This window comes from Wasmannia auropunctata, unplaced genomic scaffold (genome assembly GCF_000956235.1).
Source record: "Wasmannia auropunctata unplaced genomic scaffold, wasmannia.A_1.0 LD336060.1, whole genome shotgun sequence".
Classification (NCBI taxonomy): Eukaryota; Metazoa; Arthropoda; class Insecta; order Hymenoptera; family Formicidae; genus Wasmannia; species Wasmannia auropunctata.
Genome location: NW_012026830.1, coordinates 149778 through 163626, shown reverse-complemented (window position 1 = coordinate 163626; position 13849 = coordinate 149778). Strand labels below are relative to the sequence as shown.

Here is a 13849-nt window from a genome sequence, read left to right as displayed (position 1 = left end):
TAAAATGCTTTTTTGAACATCTCGATACGATCATTTTTGACGAAGTTACATTCTCTTGAATTTTGCCTATTTTTGGAGGGTAGAGTAAGTGATGCTTTAATTTTGTTAAGAAGTGTATTATTTTATTACTGTATTTTATACGCCGTTGATTAAACGAAAGCTGCGTCGCAATCGATCACACTAAATCTAGCACGATGCATGTTTAAAGACGCAAAGATCAATGAATTGGGGAGATATAACGTGCTATGAAAGTTAGTTCGTCAAGATGCAACGTTTTCGGCTCGTTATACTTATGCGCGGCAGGATTAGACCGAGAAATATGCCACGAGAAAGAAGTGGGTCAGGAAACGAAATCAAAAAGAAGGAGCGAGAGCACAACCATGCGCTACTCACAGCCGCCATTCAAAGAATCTTTCCTGTCTTTATAGAAAGTAACAATTAACAAATTCTACTTCGTCTATATTTCTCCCTAGACGAGAAGTGTAAAGTTACACTTACGTGCGAGGAGTCGGACACGGTGGTGTCTTGCGTCCTGTATATTCCAATTGGAATTTCGCAGGTGGTCGAACAGAGCTTTTGATATAATCTGCCGTACGTTCTTATCCACATGTCGTCCTTCGTTATACGCATCTGCAATCGTTTTTATTGCGTTCACCAATAATATATAAAATGTTGCATATAATATAAATAAATATAGTAGGATATTCCTTTTTAATTTTTTATAAACATATATAATATCCAGTCAGGAAATGGAAAGTTATTTTTTAAAAGTAAATAATTATTGTTACTCATTACCGAGTTAAAAAAGTAACTAGTTACTATTATTAGTTACTGATTTTTAAAAATAACTCGTTATCGTTACCGTTACTTAAAAAGTAACGGTAACGATAACGATGACGATTCGTTACTTTTCCGTTACTTTTTTAATGCTGAAACAAGATCAGTCTAAATAATTTAAGATGCAATTTTTTGTTTTAATATTAATAAAAGCAATACAATAATGACACTAGACTGATATATAAAAATACAACTAAAAAAGGAAAGCGTTTTCGATATGAGCTAGCTGAGTTTCCAGGTTCGTGCTTAATATTTTTCAAAATGAATTTATATATTCTTATACATATCTAATTCTACAAACTACGCGCCAATTAAATTTTCAATCTTGAAACGCAATTTAACTGATATTTTTCACAATATATTTTTTAAAGTATTTTAAGATGCTTATAACGTAAATATGTTATTAAATTACTTATCAATTTAGTTTGTGATATTGATAACTTATGACATTCTTAAGATGTCATAAATCAATCACAGAGACATTAATATTTTAAGACATTATTGAAAACTGTCTTAAAATAAGAATAAACTATGTGAATACTAGAAAGACGGAAGAATAAATATACATACAAAACTTTGTCATAAATACAAAAAGTAACGACAAAAGTAACTGTATAATTTGTTACCGTTACCGAAAAAATGTAACTACGTTACCGTTACAGTTACCGAAAAAATAGAATAACGTTGTTACCAATCCGTTACCAAAAAAAGTAACTGTAACGATAACGGCGTTACAAGTAACGAGTTACTTCCAATCCCTGAATATCTTTTATAACTCCTAATATTGGAACTAACTATATTGGAATCAATTACTAAATTTATTGCAATTGGTAGAATACTGGACTTTTTCATTTATATTAAACTTATTGTCAGATTATATACTGACTCAAAAAAATTATGGCACAGAAAAATTTTGGTCAACAAAAATTGGTCAAGTTTGACTAACGGTAACTTCGCGAAAAATCATCATAGAATGATAAATTTGTTTTCAAATGAAAGTTTGAAATCTCTACTTTAAGGTACTATAGGTCGATTTTAAATGTCATACATCTCTGCTACTGTAAACTTTTAAATCTGAGAGCATGTTTGCTATACTGAAAATTGCAAAGTTTGACGAAATGCACGGACTTGCTAAAATTTTCCTCGGGAATGCGGTTTGCAGCATCATAAAGTTTGAATCTTTCTCTTTAATTTGAAAAAAAAGTTGCTACAATTTTATTTCACAAAGTTACAGCATTTTAAAGTAATCCTTGTATTTTTTTCATGTATGATCGACATTACCCGATGTGCACTATAACAGGTTGGCGATCGGATTTTGCACACCGTGTGTGTATGTTTTACACATGCCCACATGAACACAATGTGCAAAATCCGATTACCAACCTCCCTATAGTGTACATCGGATAATGCAAACCATACATGAGAAAAATACAAGGATTACTTTAATATGCTGTAACTTTGTGAAAAAAATCGTAGCAACTTGTTTTCTTTCAAATTAAAGAAAAATGTTCAAACTTTATGACGCTACAAACCGCATCCCCGAGAAAAATTTTAGCAAGTCCGTGCATTCCATCAAACTATGCAATTTTCTCATGTATGATCGACATTATTCAATCATATGTATCATAGGGAGGTTGGCGATCGTATTTTGCACATTGTGTGCGGATGTGTGTAAAATATACACACATACACGGTGTGCAAAATCCGATCGCCAACCTACCTATAGTACACATCGGATAATGTCGATCATACATGAGAGAAATACAATGGTTACCTTAAAATGCTGTAACTTTGTGAAAAAAAATCATAACGCCTTGTTTTTTTTTTCAAATTAAAGAAAAAGGTTTAAACTTTATGACGCTACAAACCACATCCCCGAGAAAAATTTTAACAAGTGCATTTCGTCAAACTTTGCAATTTTCAGTATGGTAAACATGCTCTCAGATTTACAGTAGCAGAAATGCATGACATTTAAAATCGACCTATAGTACCTTAAAGTAGAGATTTCAAACTTTCTTTTTGAAAAAAAGTTCATCACTCTACGATGATTTTTCGTGGAGTTAGTGTTAGTCAAAGTTTACCAATTTTTGCCCAAAATTTTTCTATGTCATATTTTTTTTTGAACAGTATACATTAAAAATAATTTGCAAGGATAAACTTTGTAGTAATTATTGCAAGATGCACTATCATAGGTATATCGAAGAAATCAACTAATATGAAGGAATTAAATAAATGTTTGTCATATTTGTGGAGAAGTTTTATGTTAACATAATATATTTTAAATATTTGCTCACCGACGTGAGGAATCCAGATCCTGGTGCTTGATCTACCCCCAATAACAGTCTTACGAATGTTATCACGTAATCTTTGACGAACGCTTGGTAAAGCAAAGTATCTAACATCGAAGCGCTGAAGACACTACCGGCGGCGAACGGCAATCGGAACATGTACGATATGTGAGATCCTCTTTCCTTTTCTCTCTGCAAACATTACCAATTTTATTTATTTATATAGCGATAGATAGATAATATCGCTGATTGTTGCATACGATCCGCTTCTAAAATTAATCTATTACAAACTCATACATTTACTGCCTCTTCCTTCCCCCCCCTCCCCTCCCAATGTACACATTTCTCTTTTCTCGTTTAAATATATCCTGAGTGTGTCAATATTTTTAGTCAGGCATGGAACAGCAATATCAATTTTTAAGTGCCCCAATGAATATTTCTAGCAAACAAACGCAGGCATTTGTAACTCCTACACCACATATCAACATCATGAATGAATAAAATGTTAAAAATAAGTTAATTTTATATTAAATTTATTTAATCCACATTGTCTGGCAATCTATACAACATATCATCAAAGTGTAGATAAAAAGGTGATAATGTGGGCCCTCGTTGATAATGCGAGCCTCGCTTAAAATTATCATACCATTTTTTTTTGTAAAAGTTGTAATTTCGATACCATTTTTTGTGCAAAAGATCTTTTTTGTTTTTAGCGTAAGTATATCAAAGTTGTGAAATAGTTACCGCGATAACGGATGTAATCTGGCCATTCCTTGTTTAATTGCAAACAATGAATAAAAAATAAAAATTTACACAACAAAATAAAATGGGAGCTCACATTACTATCTTTTCCTCTATCAATAAAAAAATCTGTTATCCAATGCAATGTATGATATATCACACAAAGATTATATACAAGAGTACAAAATGTATGTACTCGATTTATATAATGGGCATAATTAGCCTTTTCGTTTTCTCTTTTAATAATTATAGTTCATTCTGACATTAAAATTTGTGACGGATCAATCTTAATATCCGTATAATTATAATTTAACTAATTTTGAATATTGTAAATCTTCGAATATCCGACCGTTATTGCACAGTATCATGCAATATAGCATAAAAATAATGTCGCTTAAATAATTTCATCTTTTTTTCATACAAAAGAATGGAAATTAGAAGATTTGGAGATACAAAGACGCTATCGCGTAATGATGTGGTGTATCAAGAAAGAAAATAAAAGAGGGTTCCCCAAGTTTAACGTGGAATTTTTAACTCCCAAAACTGATATATTTAAAAGATTATAAGACTTATACTAATATTAGTATAATTAACCTAATGGTATTCCGTGGTATGAAACTAAAATAGGTTCTGTCGCACATAATATTAATTGTTTTGGTAACAAGATCTAGACAGATTAGCTTAAGATATAGATTAGGTTGATTAGTTTTCCCCAAACCACAGATAATAATATTATTAAAGTTATTCTAATAATATAATTTCAAACGACGTATTTTTTTACGTTACGTGTAGGTAACACGTTGCAGTACACAAATTTACGGTCTGGAAAAGAAGAATATAATTTCTTATAGTTTTTTTGACATGCAGAATTTAAATTTGCAAGCAAAAATGTTTTAGCATGTCAGGTTTATCATGTAAAAAAATGATATTAAAATTATTTAAAAACGCGTTTTTCATCTTTTCAAAATTCATAACACTGCTACAAAAAAAAAAACACTTTTTTTTCTCTCTCCGAAGTGTGACCATACGTTTTCCGAAGATTTTTTCGCGCTGAACACGATGCCGTTTGAAGAATTCGCCTAGCACGTTAGGATTTTGAGTAAATTGAAATTAAAGTGGCAAAAATGGCAATTTTTGGCCATTTTTAATATTTTCTTGCGGCAAAACGGAAACTGATTTCTTAATAAAGCCAATGACATCTGAAAGTATGATTCAAGAGCTTTCAAATAAAGTTTGGTTCATAACCGTACGACTTTTATCAAGTTAGGGTTGTTTGAATTTGATACATTTAAACTTTTAACTTTTTATAAGCTGTGTTACAAAAAACACTTTTTTTTCTCTCTCCGAAGTGTGACCCGAATACGTTTCCCAAAGATTATTTTTTCGCGTTGAACGCGATGTCGTTTGAAGAATTCGCCTAGCACGTCAGGATTTTGAGTAAATTGGAATAAAAGTGGCTAAAACGCCATTTCACTTTTATTCCAATTTACTCAAAATCCTGACGTGCTAGGCGAATTCTGCCAACGACATTGTGTTCAGCGCGAAAAAGACTTCGGGAAATGTATAGTCGCTGTTCGCAATCGGCGACTGTCGTATCGATAGAGCTGGTGATAACTGATTTAGTGCGCATATTTGCGGTAAGAGGAGAGAGCGGGGGTTCGCGCCGCGACAGCACCAAAAATAAATGAGTGAGTGACGAGACTCCGTGAGAATTGGACGATTGTACTCAAAACAGGAATAAAGACTCGCATAGCAAGTAAACCGACTGACTGTAATTATTCGACGGAGGTGCAATTCCAGAGAGCTGCTAAGCTCAATATCCTCCATTATTAATCATCTCACAGAAAATTCGATCCAATAGCGAGGCAGTTCGGTGATTGGCGCGAGAACGGTCCACTGCGCGAGCCCCGGAAGAGAATTGTACAGTCGCACTTCAGAGAGAAAAAGAAAAATGTTTTTTATAACATAGTGTATAAAAAGTGTAAAAGTATAAAATTCAAACAGCCAAACTTGATGAAAAAAAGTCGTACGGTCATAAACTAAAATTTGTTTGAAAGCTCTTGAATTATACTTTCAGATGCCGTAGGGTTGATTTTAAAACCATTTTGCCGCAAAAAAATGTTAAAATAATGTTAAAAACGCCATTTTTGGTCACCTTGAATCCAATTTACTAAAAATCCTGACGTGTTAGGCGAAGTCTTCAAACGACATCGTATTCAGCGCGAAAAAACCTTCGGAAAACTATATATATGGTCGCACTCCAGAGAGAATTTTGCTGTAGCACAATGTAATTAAACCTGTGCTTTTTTGAAATAGTTTCACAAAATTTAATGTGATAGAACTTTCACTCGTAGATTCGGATTTAACGCGTCAAAGAATATTAAAAAATTTCTTCAAACTTTTCTTTTCCAAAGCATAACAAAAAAACTTGAAATTTTTAACTTTATGTAATTCATCCCTTTATTTAATAGTAAAAAAATTCATCGATGATTTTTTAGAAACTTTAGAATATAATTTTTGAATCAGCACCCGTGTCAGATACCTTGCACAACATTCAATGTATAAAAGTTGCTGGGTAATTATCGGATAATGCAGGTCGAATGTGTCATGCTTTAGATATAGAATGCAGGAAAATAAAATAATAATGTGTATATGTTTGCTGAAAAACAAAAAAGAAATGTTTATGATATTTGCAAGGATTCTAAATCCATTAAGCATCAATTTCAAGGCATGAGTCACCATGCTACAACATACAATTTAAGATTAAACACTACTAAGGAATAACTATCGATATATTGAGTGCAATGACAAGTACAAAAAAAGGTGATCAGTTCATTGTGACCCATGCATCGATACCAATAGGTTCATAAGCGACTACTTGTAAAAATGTTGTTTCTAAATTTGTCAATATTTTCCATGTTCTCATCGCTCTCGTAAAATATGTCTCATGAAATAATTACGGTAAATAAATTCCTATCTTAAAACTTAAAATTTATCACGAGTATAATTAAAATTCATCATGGATACTTCTAATTAATATACGTTCTTAAACATTTATAAATAATCTGATCGTATACATATAACGAATTTATAATTAAGTATAAAAATATGAAAAGTCCTTGCAGTGATCTATATATTTGAAGGAATTTATTTTCTACAAAATGATATCATATCTAATATACTATATAGAGCCGACCTAAAAAAACTGGAGAATGATATGCCAGTTATAACATAATTATGCCACACATGTTTTGCTCTCTTTAGAATTCTATTAAAAAAAAATCTATCTTGCTTTCTTTCGTGTCAATATCGCGGACTAAAGAATAAAGTAAAGATTCGATGGCGTCGGTAAAGTTGATAAGCGATGCGACGAAGGTGCACGCGGAAAGCAGCACTTAGAGCAAAGTGATTTTCTGCGCGCGGGACGACTTTACTCTCGTAATTCCTTCCCGCTTTCAACGGCGCGCGGCTTTACGAGACCGGCGATCGCAAATCTTGGGAAACGTCCTTTTAAGTTTGCCGCAACCCCGAACGCGGCATCCGCCGAAATTAGATTTGTATAAAAACCACGCCGGAAAATAGCAAAGTAAGACGAAATATGGAAGAAATATAGCTTTATAAGTTCAAATCGCAAAAATGTATTTTTTGTTCTACCGATTATTCTTCTGATATTGGTGAATAAGTCACTTTGCGTGGGTTTGTGCAAAAATATTTGGTTTAATGGTTGATATAATATTTTTAGATCGCAAGTATACCGCGAATATTGAAACGACACGAGAGCGATGATAACATTAGAGATGTTTAGCAGTCAAATCGATCAATCAATTCAACAATCAATCAATCAGAGGTTGGAGAATGAATGATATCGTGTTACCGGGGAGCCCATCGGAGGCTCATCGGAGTTGTCATCGGTAGTAGCACTGAGGAGTACCTTTTCCATTTTGCTGAGATGCAAAGCGTACTTGTCATGTGCCCGGAACTGCATAAAACGCATATTGCTTGACTGGGACAATTCTGTTATGCTCTTTATGCTTGGGAAGAATCTATCAAAGAAATAGAAAAATAACCTCATAAAAAATGAGAATGTAATACATAATTTTATTGACAATTTTTTCCCCTTATTTATATATGTATATTTGCCTTTATTGTGAACAATGTATCTTAATTTTCATTTCCTCTTTAACAATAATTTTTATTTAACAACTTTCTTCTCTAACAATAATTTTCAATGTTCATAATTATTAATGTAATTATATTACAAACATTCTTTTACCTTTACATTATTATAATAACACGTAGATATTCAAATAAACTGTGTATTTACAAATTAGAACAAATATATTAAAAAATAATGTATTTTAAATTAAATAGCAATACAAATATCTTTTGCAATCGAGGCTTAAGCTATAAATTGTAGTCGTAACATTTCCTGATAGATAATTTTCGTTGCAAGACACGTTGTGTAGTGTCTCGTAGAGTGTAGTGACACTCACTTGAACATAGTCTGCACTGCAACAATTGTGTTGCAATCAGCCAGGGTATCCTCCTCGGCGGAATTGTTGAGTTCCTTGTTTACAACTACGACGTTTTCCGCCAAGGTGATACCTGCCCGGAGAAGATCATCTAAGCAGTCGATAGAGCCGCGCATCCAATAAACCAATGGAAAGTATGATACTGCATCAAGAAATGCGATTTCCGGTTTTCTCTCCAGCAAAAGAATGATTGGATTCAACGATGTTTTCGACCTAGCAAATATTACTGTTTATTAATTTAATTGCTTCTCCTCGCATCTATCAGTTGATCAATTCCTTTTATCTTTAATATAAAATTATTCTTTAGCAACATGAAACAGTAATATTTAACGAAAAATAGCGTGATTGCGATTCGTCGTCTTTGAAATCATATATGATCTTTAAAAATATTTCAAATAATTTTTTAAAGAAATATTTTAAAGAAATACATAACAGTTCTTAAAATACATTTTATATAAAAAAAAACATATTTAAATATAAACGCTTTTAGGTTTTAATTTTAGTCAGTTTTTAATAACTCTGTAATTATAAAATATTTGAAATATTTTAAATCGTTAAATATTTTCTTAATTAATAAAAAATATTAACGTAATTAAAAAATATACATTTAAATAAGTACTAAAATTTTAAAATTATATGTTCATATTTTAAAAAATGTAATTAAATCTATATAATAGTCGCAAAACAACATAAATGACAAGGTTTCTTATTTGAAAACAATTTTATATAGTTAAGTTAACAATACAATCTGTAATGTTTATCAATAAATAATCATATATTAATAATGCAATAAATACCTAAAATGTGCCCTCAATGGTATTATAAAGTTATAAATTCCATTGCTAGCATAGTCCGCTGCCAATATAATGGTCTTATTTTGCCAATTGTACTCTTTGGCGTTTCTATAGCTGCAATGCTGGCACACCTAAACGGGCAAGAAGAATCACGTATTGAAAATCCATATATTATAAAATTTTACTCATAATGTTTACTTTTAATTTAATTTTCTAAAAAATCATCCGCAAAGTCGGGCATACCTGAGCCAGCTGAAGGCAACAGAGAGGCTTCTTTTCTTTGAGAAGATAACACAAGGTTGGTGAGACTCCAATAAAGGGTGAAACTGGCGGAAATCCCTTGACGATCCTGCAATATTGTTGAAATTTGATTATTTCGCCCCAACCGCCTCCGCGTGAGATGTTAGATTTTGGCGCCTCTTATAGCGAATGTCGCTTGGGGACGTCCAAGTGGTAATGCGACTGTTTGAGAAGGCGTACCGTCCATAGACATATAAGATATATGTTGACATAAAGATAATAGACCTTGACTGAGCAGATGTTCTTGTTTTTTCAGGAATCAAATTGAAATCGTGTTAATTTTTTTATCATGTTTTGTATTGATAATTTAATCGATATATAATGCAGTTTTGCTAGAAAAATATACGTCGCAAAATATGCGGCTCTTCCATCCGAAGAGAAGCTTGGCTCTCTCGAATGTTATTTATCCGATTTTCAGTTCCTTGAAAGCCGGAGGTAAATCGCTTGAAAGAGATGAAAGGGTGCAAGTCGTTTTACATTATACTCTCGGATTTCGTGAGTATCTTCGTGTCACGCGATCCAAACTGTAAATAGTGTTCAATATTGGGATAGTGCTGTGTGTTTGACCGAAAGCATTTATCACGCACATCATGTTATTGCGTTGGTAAATTATATGCTAAAGTAATTTATGTCCATGATTAATCACGTTAAAAATATTGGGAAGCATTTTACGATGAAATTAAAATGCTTAAAATACAAATTTCAGTACAGAATTTTCATATTTACTTTTAATCGTTATTAATTTATTTTTAAAGTTCAAAGTAACAACATAATTAAAATTATTTATTATCTAAATTTAATGCATATGTTGTTAGCTGTATGTATTTTATCGGGAATTTGATATTCTATAATTTTTATACGTAGCTTGCGTTGTGTATAATAAACATTTAAAATATTCAAATTAGATTTGTACTGGTTAAAAAAAACTACATATATGTATTATAACATGAATATTTTATAATCACAGATTTATTAACAACGTTCTCGTGACGTCGAGATATTGTTATTTTCATTATATAAATATACTTACAACGTCGACACCATTTCAACAAGCAAATCTATAAATTTATGTAAGGTGTACTATGTACATAACTATATGTATATTGTAATACGTAAACTAAAACAAATTAAGACAAATAAAATATATTTTGATAAATAAATAAGCAAATCAAATGGAGATGTGTGGAAGCGTTCAATAAGAGACTCACCCTTTGAAGCTGCTGACCGAAGTCGTGCGGCAAGACGGCAGTGCACAAGGACGATGCAAGAAGGAAGACATCGAAAACATCCATGAGGACATATAAGGTGTCAGGCAGGACAGCATCGAGCAGCGATTCAACGGCACCGTCCGGTGCCGTTAGTGAAACAGGCATCGAGAGACATTGAGACAGGATACATCGACCATTGATTTGCACGATTATATATTTAAACGGTTAAAGATGAAATAAACATCAGTGCGCCAAAACATTCGCGTCGCGCATAAAACGATTCGATCTACCGTGTCTGGACTTCACGCTTCTCGAAGACATGGACCGAAAAAATGTAAAATAATAGAAAGTATAATAGAAGAATATATCTATAATAGTTAAATCTATCTCTGGGGTCCTACTTCGAAGCTCTAGATTGTTTTGCACAAAAATACATTCCAAATTTTATTACCTTATATAGAGATCGTAATTACTGCTAGTTATATAAGCATAGCACTAATGTTACTAAAGACTAATAGAATGAAAATGTCGAAGCCACACTTCTTCGTCATTTAAATAAAATTTTAGAAAATGCACATTTCTTATCTGAATGACAGATAAAATACGATATTAATTGTTAAAAAGAGTATTTTTTTATATCAAAAGGTTAGACACTTAAAAACAAAATTAGAAAGTAAGAATAATTATCCTATCAATTTTAAGTAGATTTTTACATTAAAATTTAAAATAAAATTTAACTGTTAAGATATTTAAGACCGAATGGTAAATCTTTCTATGAGTGTTTTGAAATACCTTGTAATTATTTGGATATATAAATACGATAGTTTTAATAAATAATCCTTACAATAGTCTGAAAGATTGCATTAATTGATAATTAAACAAATATTAATTATTTTATCGTTATAAATATAATAAGACAATAATTTAAGATCCGCGTTCTAAAATATCTAAAGTGGATAAGGTGCGATGTTTAGATTTACGAATAGACACAGACTCATTACAGATGATAAAGTAAGTGACATATACAGTGATTATTTACGTGATCATTGTAAATATTTTAATTCAAGATTTTAATAACATTAATTTTCGATAATTGCAATAAGTTTTTCTATCCAGATGCAAATAGATATAATAATAGAATGATATTTTTTAATTGTCATTTCTGTTTGTTGTGTAAAAATTAGAGAGATGCAAATATAGAGGTCACTATATGTATAGTGCTTGCACTTATATGAACTAATGCTATAGCCTGCTAATGAGATCATGATGATATCGAGAGAATGGAAGATGAAAGCATATCGCGAAGAGCCGGGATATACACGATACATATTCGTATAATTCCCAGAATACATACCCTACATAACCTTTTTTTCAATGGCACAGAATGAACGATGGCTCCCGACGCGTTTAATACTAGAAACGTCATTAAATTAAAAACGCGTTGAGCCGTATGGTTGCACCATCTTATTAAGAAGATACGAGTGACTTCCGTTCCAACGTGGCGACAGGTTTTTTTTTAGAATTTCACGATGTAAAATTTCAAAAATTAATAGACGAAGATATTTTATACTAATTATTTTAATAAAGATTCTACTTATTAAAGTTTAAAGAAAATGTAGAATAAAATTATTTGATAGCTACTATATTGCACATTATGCAATTTTTTATTGAATTCAAAATAATTCTGGTAAGAGATTTACTGAGAAAAAGATCCAATTTAAGACTGATAAATAAAATTTTAAATACTAAAAATTAGTTTACGCGTAAGAGAAAAATATGTGATGAAAATACATAAATTGCATTAGGAAAGTGAACCGTTAAAAAAAAAACACTTTAAAATCTTTGCCTGATGTATCATTATCAATAATAAAATATAAGAAATTTTTGTTCAATTCAAATTTTTGTTCTTTTTTAAAGAAGGTTGTATATAAATTGTAAATTATTTTAGTATAATAAGACGTGTATAAATTAAGAAAAAAAGACATACGGAATTATATATATAATATTATTAATTAAGTTATATTATGACAATTAAATCACTATTCTTTTATTATTTTGAAAATTTGAGCTTTCTCTTTTACGAGTTGTCTTCAAATATATCAACTAGTGTGCAAATACAAAAAATATAAAATACATACAATATGCATATATATAAGAAATACATTTGTGATGCACATAAACAGAAGAGATCCGATGCACAAGACCGCATCATGCAGGTGCACGAGGCAAAGTGCGAGATTGTTTGTCTTTGGAGGATTTTGCAAATTGTGCTCGTCGATACGTTTATAACGCACATATTAAACAGTTCGGAAGAAGAAACGACACAAATTCCTGCTAATAATTTTCTCTACTCGATTCACTTCTCTATTTTCGATGAGTTTTTCGTGCTGTATAATTGGCAACAAGAAATGCCGTTATGATATTTTCACGAATTTTCATGTAATGTCTTACGATGAAAGACGAGAAAAAGACAAAAATATACTTACGCGATCTTCTCGCTTGGCGATCTCCAAGGAACGTCATCATCCATTTCATCCTCTGACTCATCAGCTTCGTGATCCAAGGATTCTTGACCAGGTAGGTGTAACGTCGAGCTCGTTAACATATCAGGTACCGGTAAAATACTTGGTCTTCTACTTCCTAAAATATTGCAAACAAAAATTCTCTCTTTCTGTCTTTTTTTTTTAACACGCAGACTATTTTATTAATTATCTTATACACTCTTTTTATATTAAAAAAATTTATGTATATTTTCTTTATTATAATCCTAAAGAAAATTTTAGAATTGTAATTGAGCTAAATTACAATAACAATAAAAATGTTGACTTAATATTAACCTAACTGATTTGAAGTTTTCCTTTACATAAATTTAAACCACATTGCTGTATAAATAAATACTTAATATTAAAAATTATAATTTTTCCAATTATATAATTTGTAATGAAAAATAATCTAATTTTAATATAGGGTGAAATGAGGATATTTCGTACGCTTTGGAAGTTTTGCTTCCCAAACTGTGTTAAATGCTTTTACACTACTTAAGTTTGTATCAATAAATAGTATAGATATCCAGCTACAATAAAAACATGCAATTAAAATAATAAATTAATATATAACTGAACGCAGATCGGAAGAGCACACGTCTGAAC

The 13849-nt window shown here is 31.2% G+C and overlaps 1 protein-coding gene across 1 annotated transcript in view; it reads right to left on the bottom strand.

Annotated features, from left to right (window-relative positions):
• LOC105450595 (potassium channel subfamily T member 2-like) overlaps positions 1-13849 on the bottom strand; it is a 150593-nt gene that overhangs the window by 7348 nt on the left and 129396 nt on the right. Inside the window, exons 12-19 of the mRNA XM_011690529.1 lie at positions 13187-13340; positions 10701-10709; positions 9436-9541; positions 9196-9323; positions 8360-8611; positions 7798-7909; positions 3132-3317; positions 499-630 (exon numbers count right to left, since the gene is read on the bottom strand). Coding sequence (XP_011688831.1) covers positions 499-630; positions 3132-3317; positions 7798-7909; positions 8360-8611; positions 9196-9323; positions 9436-9541; positions 10701-10709; positions 13187-13340 — 1079 coding nt within the window. The remainder of the gene's footprint in view (positions 1-498; positions 631-3131; positions 3318-7797; positions 7910-8359; positions 8612-9195; positions 9324-9435; positions 9542-10700; positions 10710-13186; positions 13341-13849) is intronic.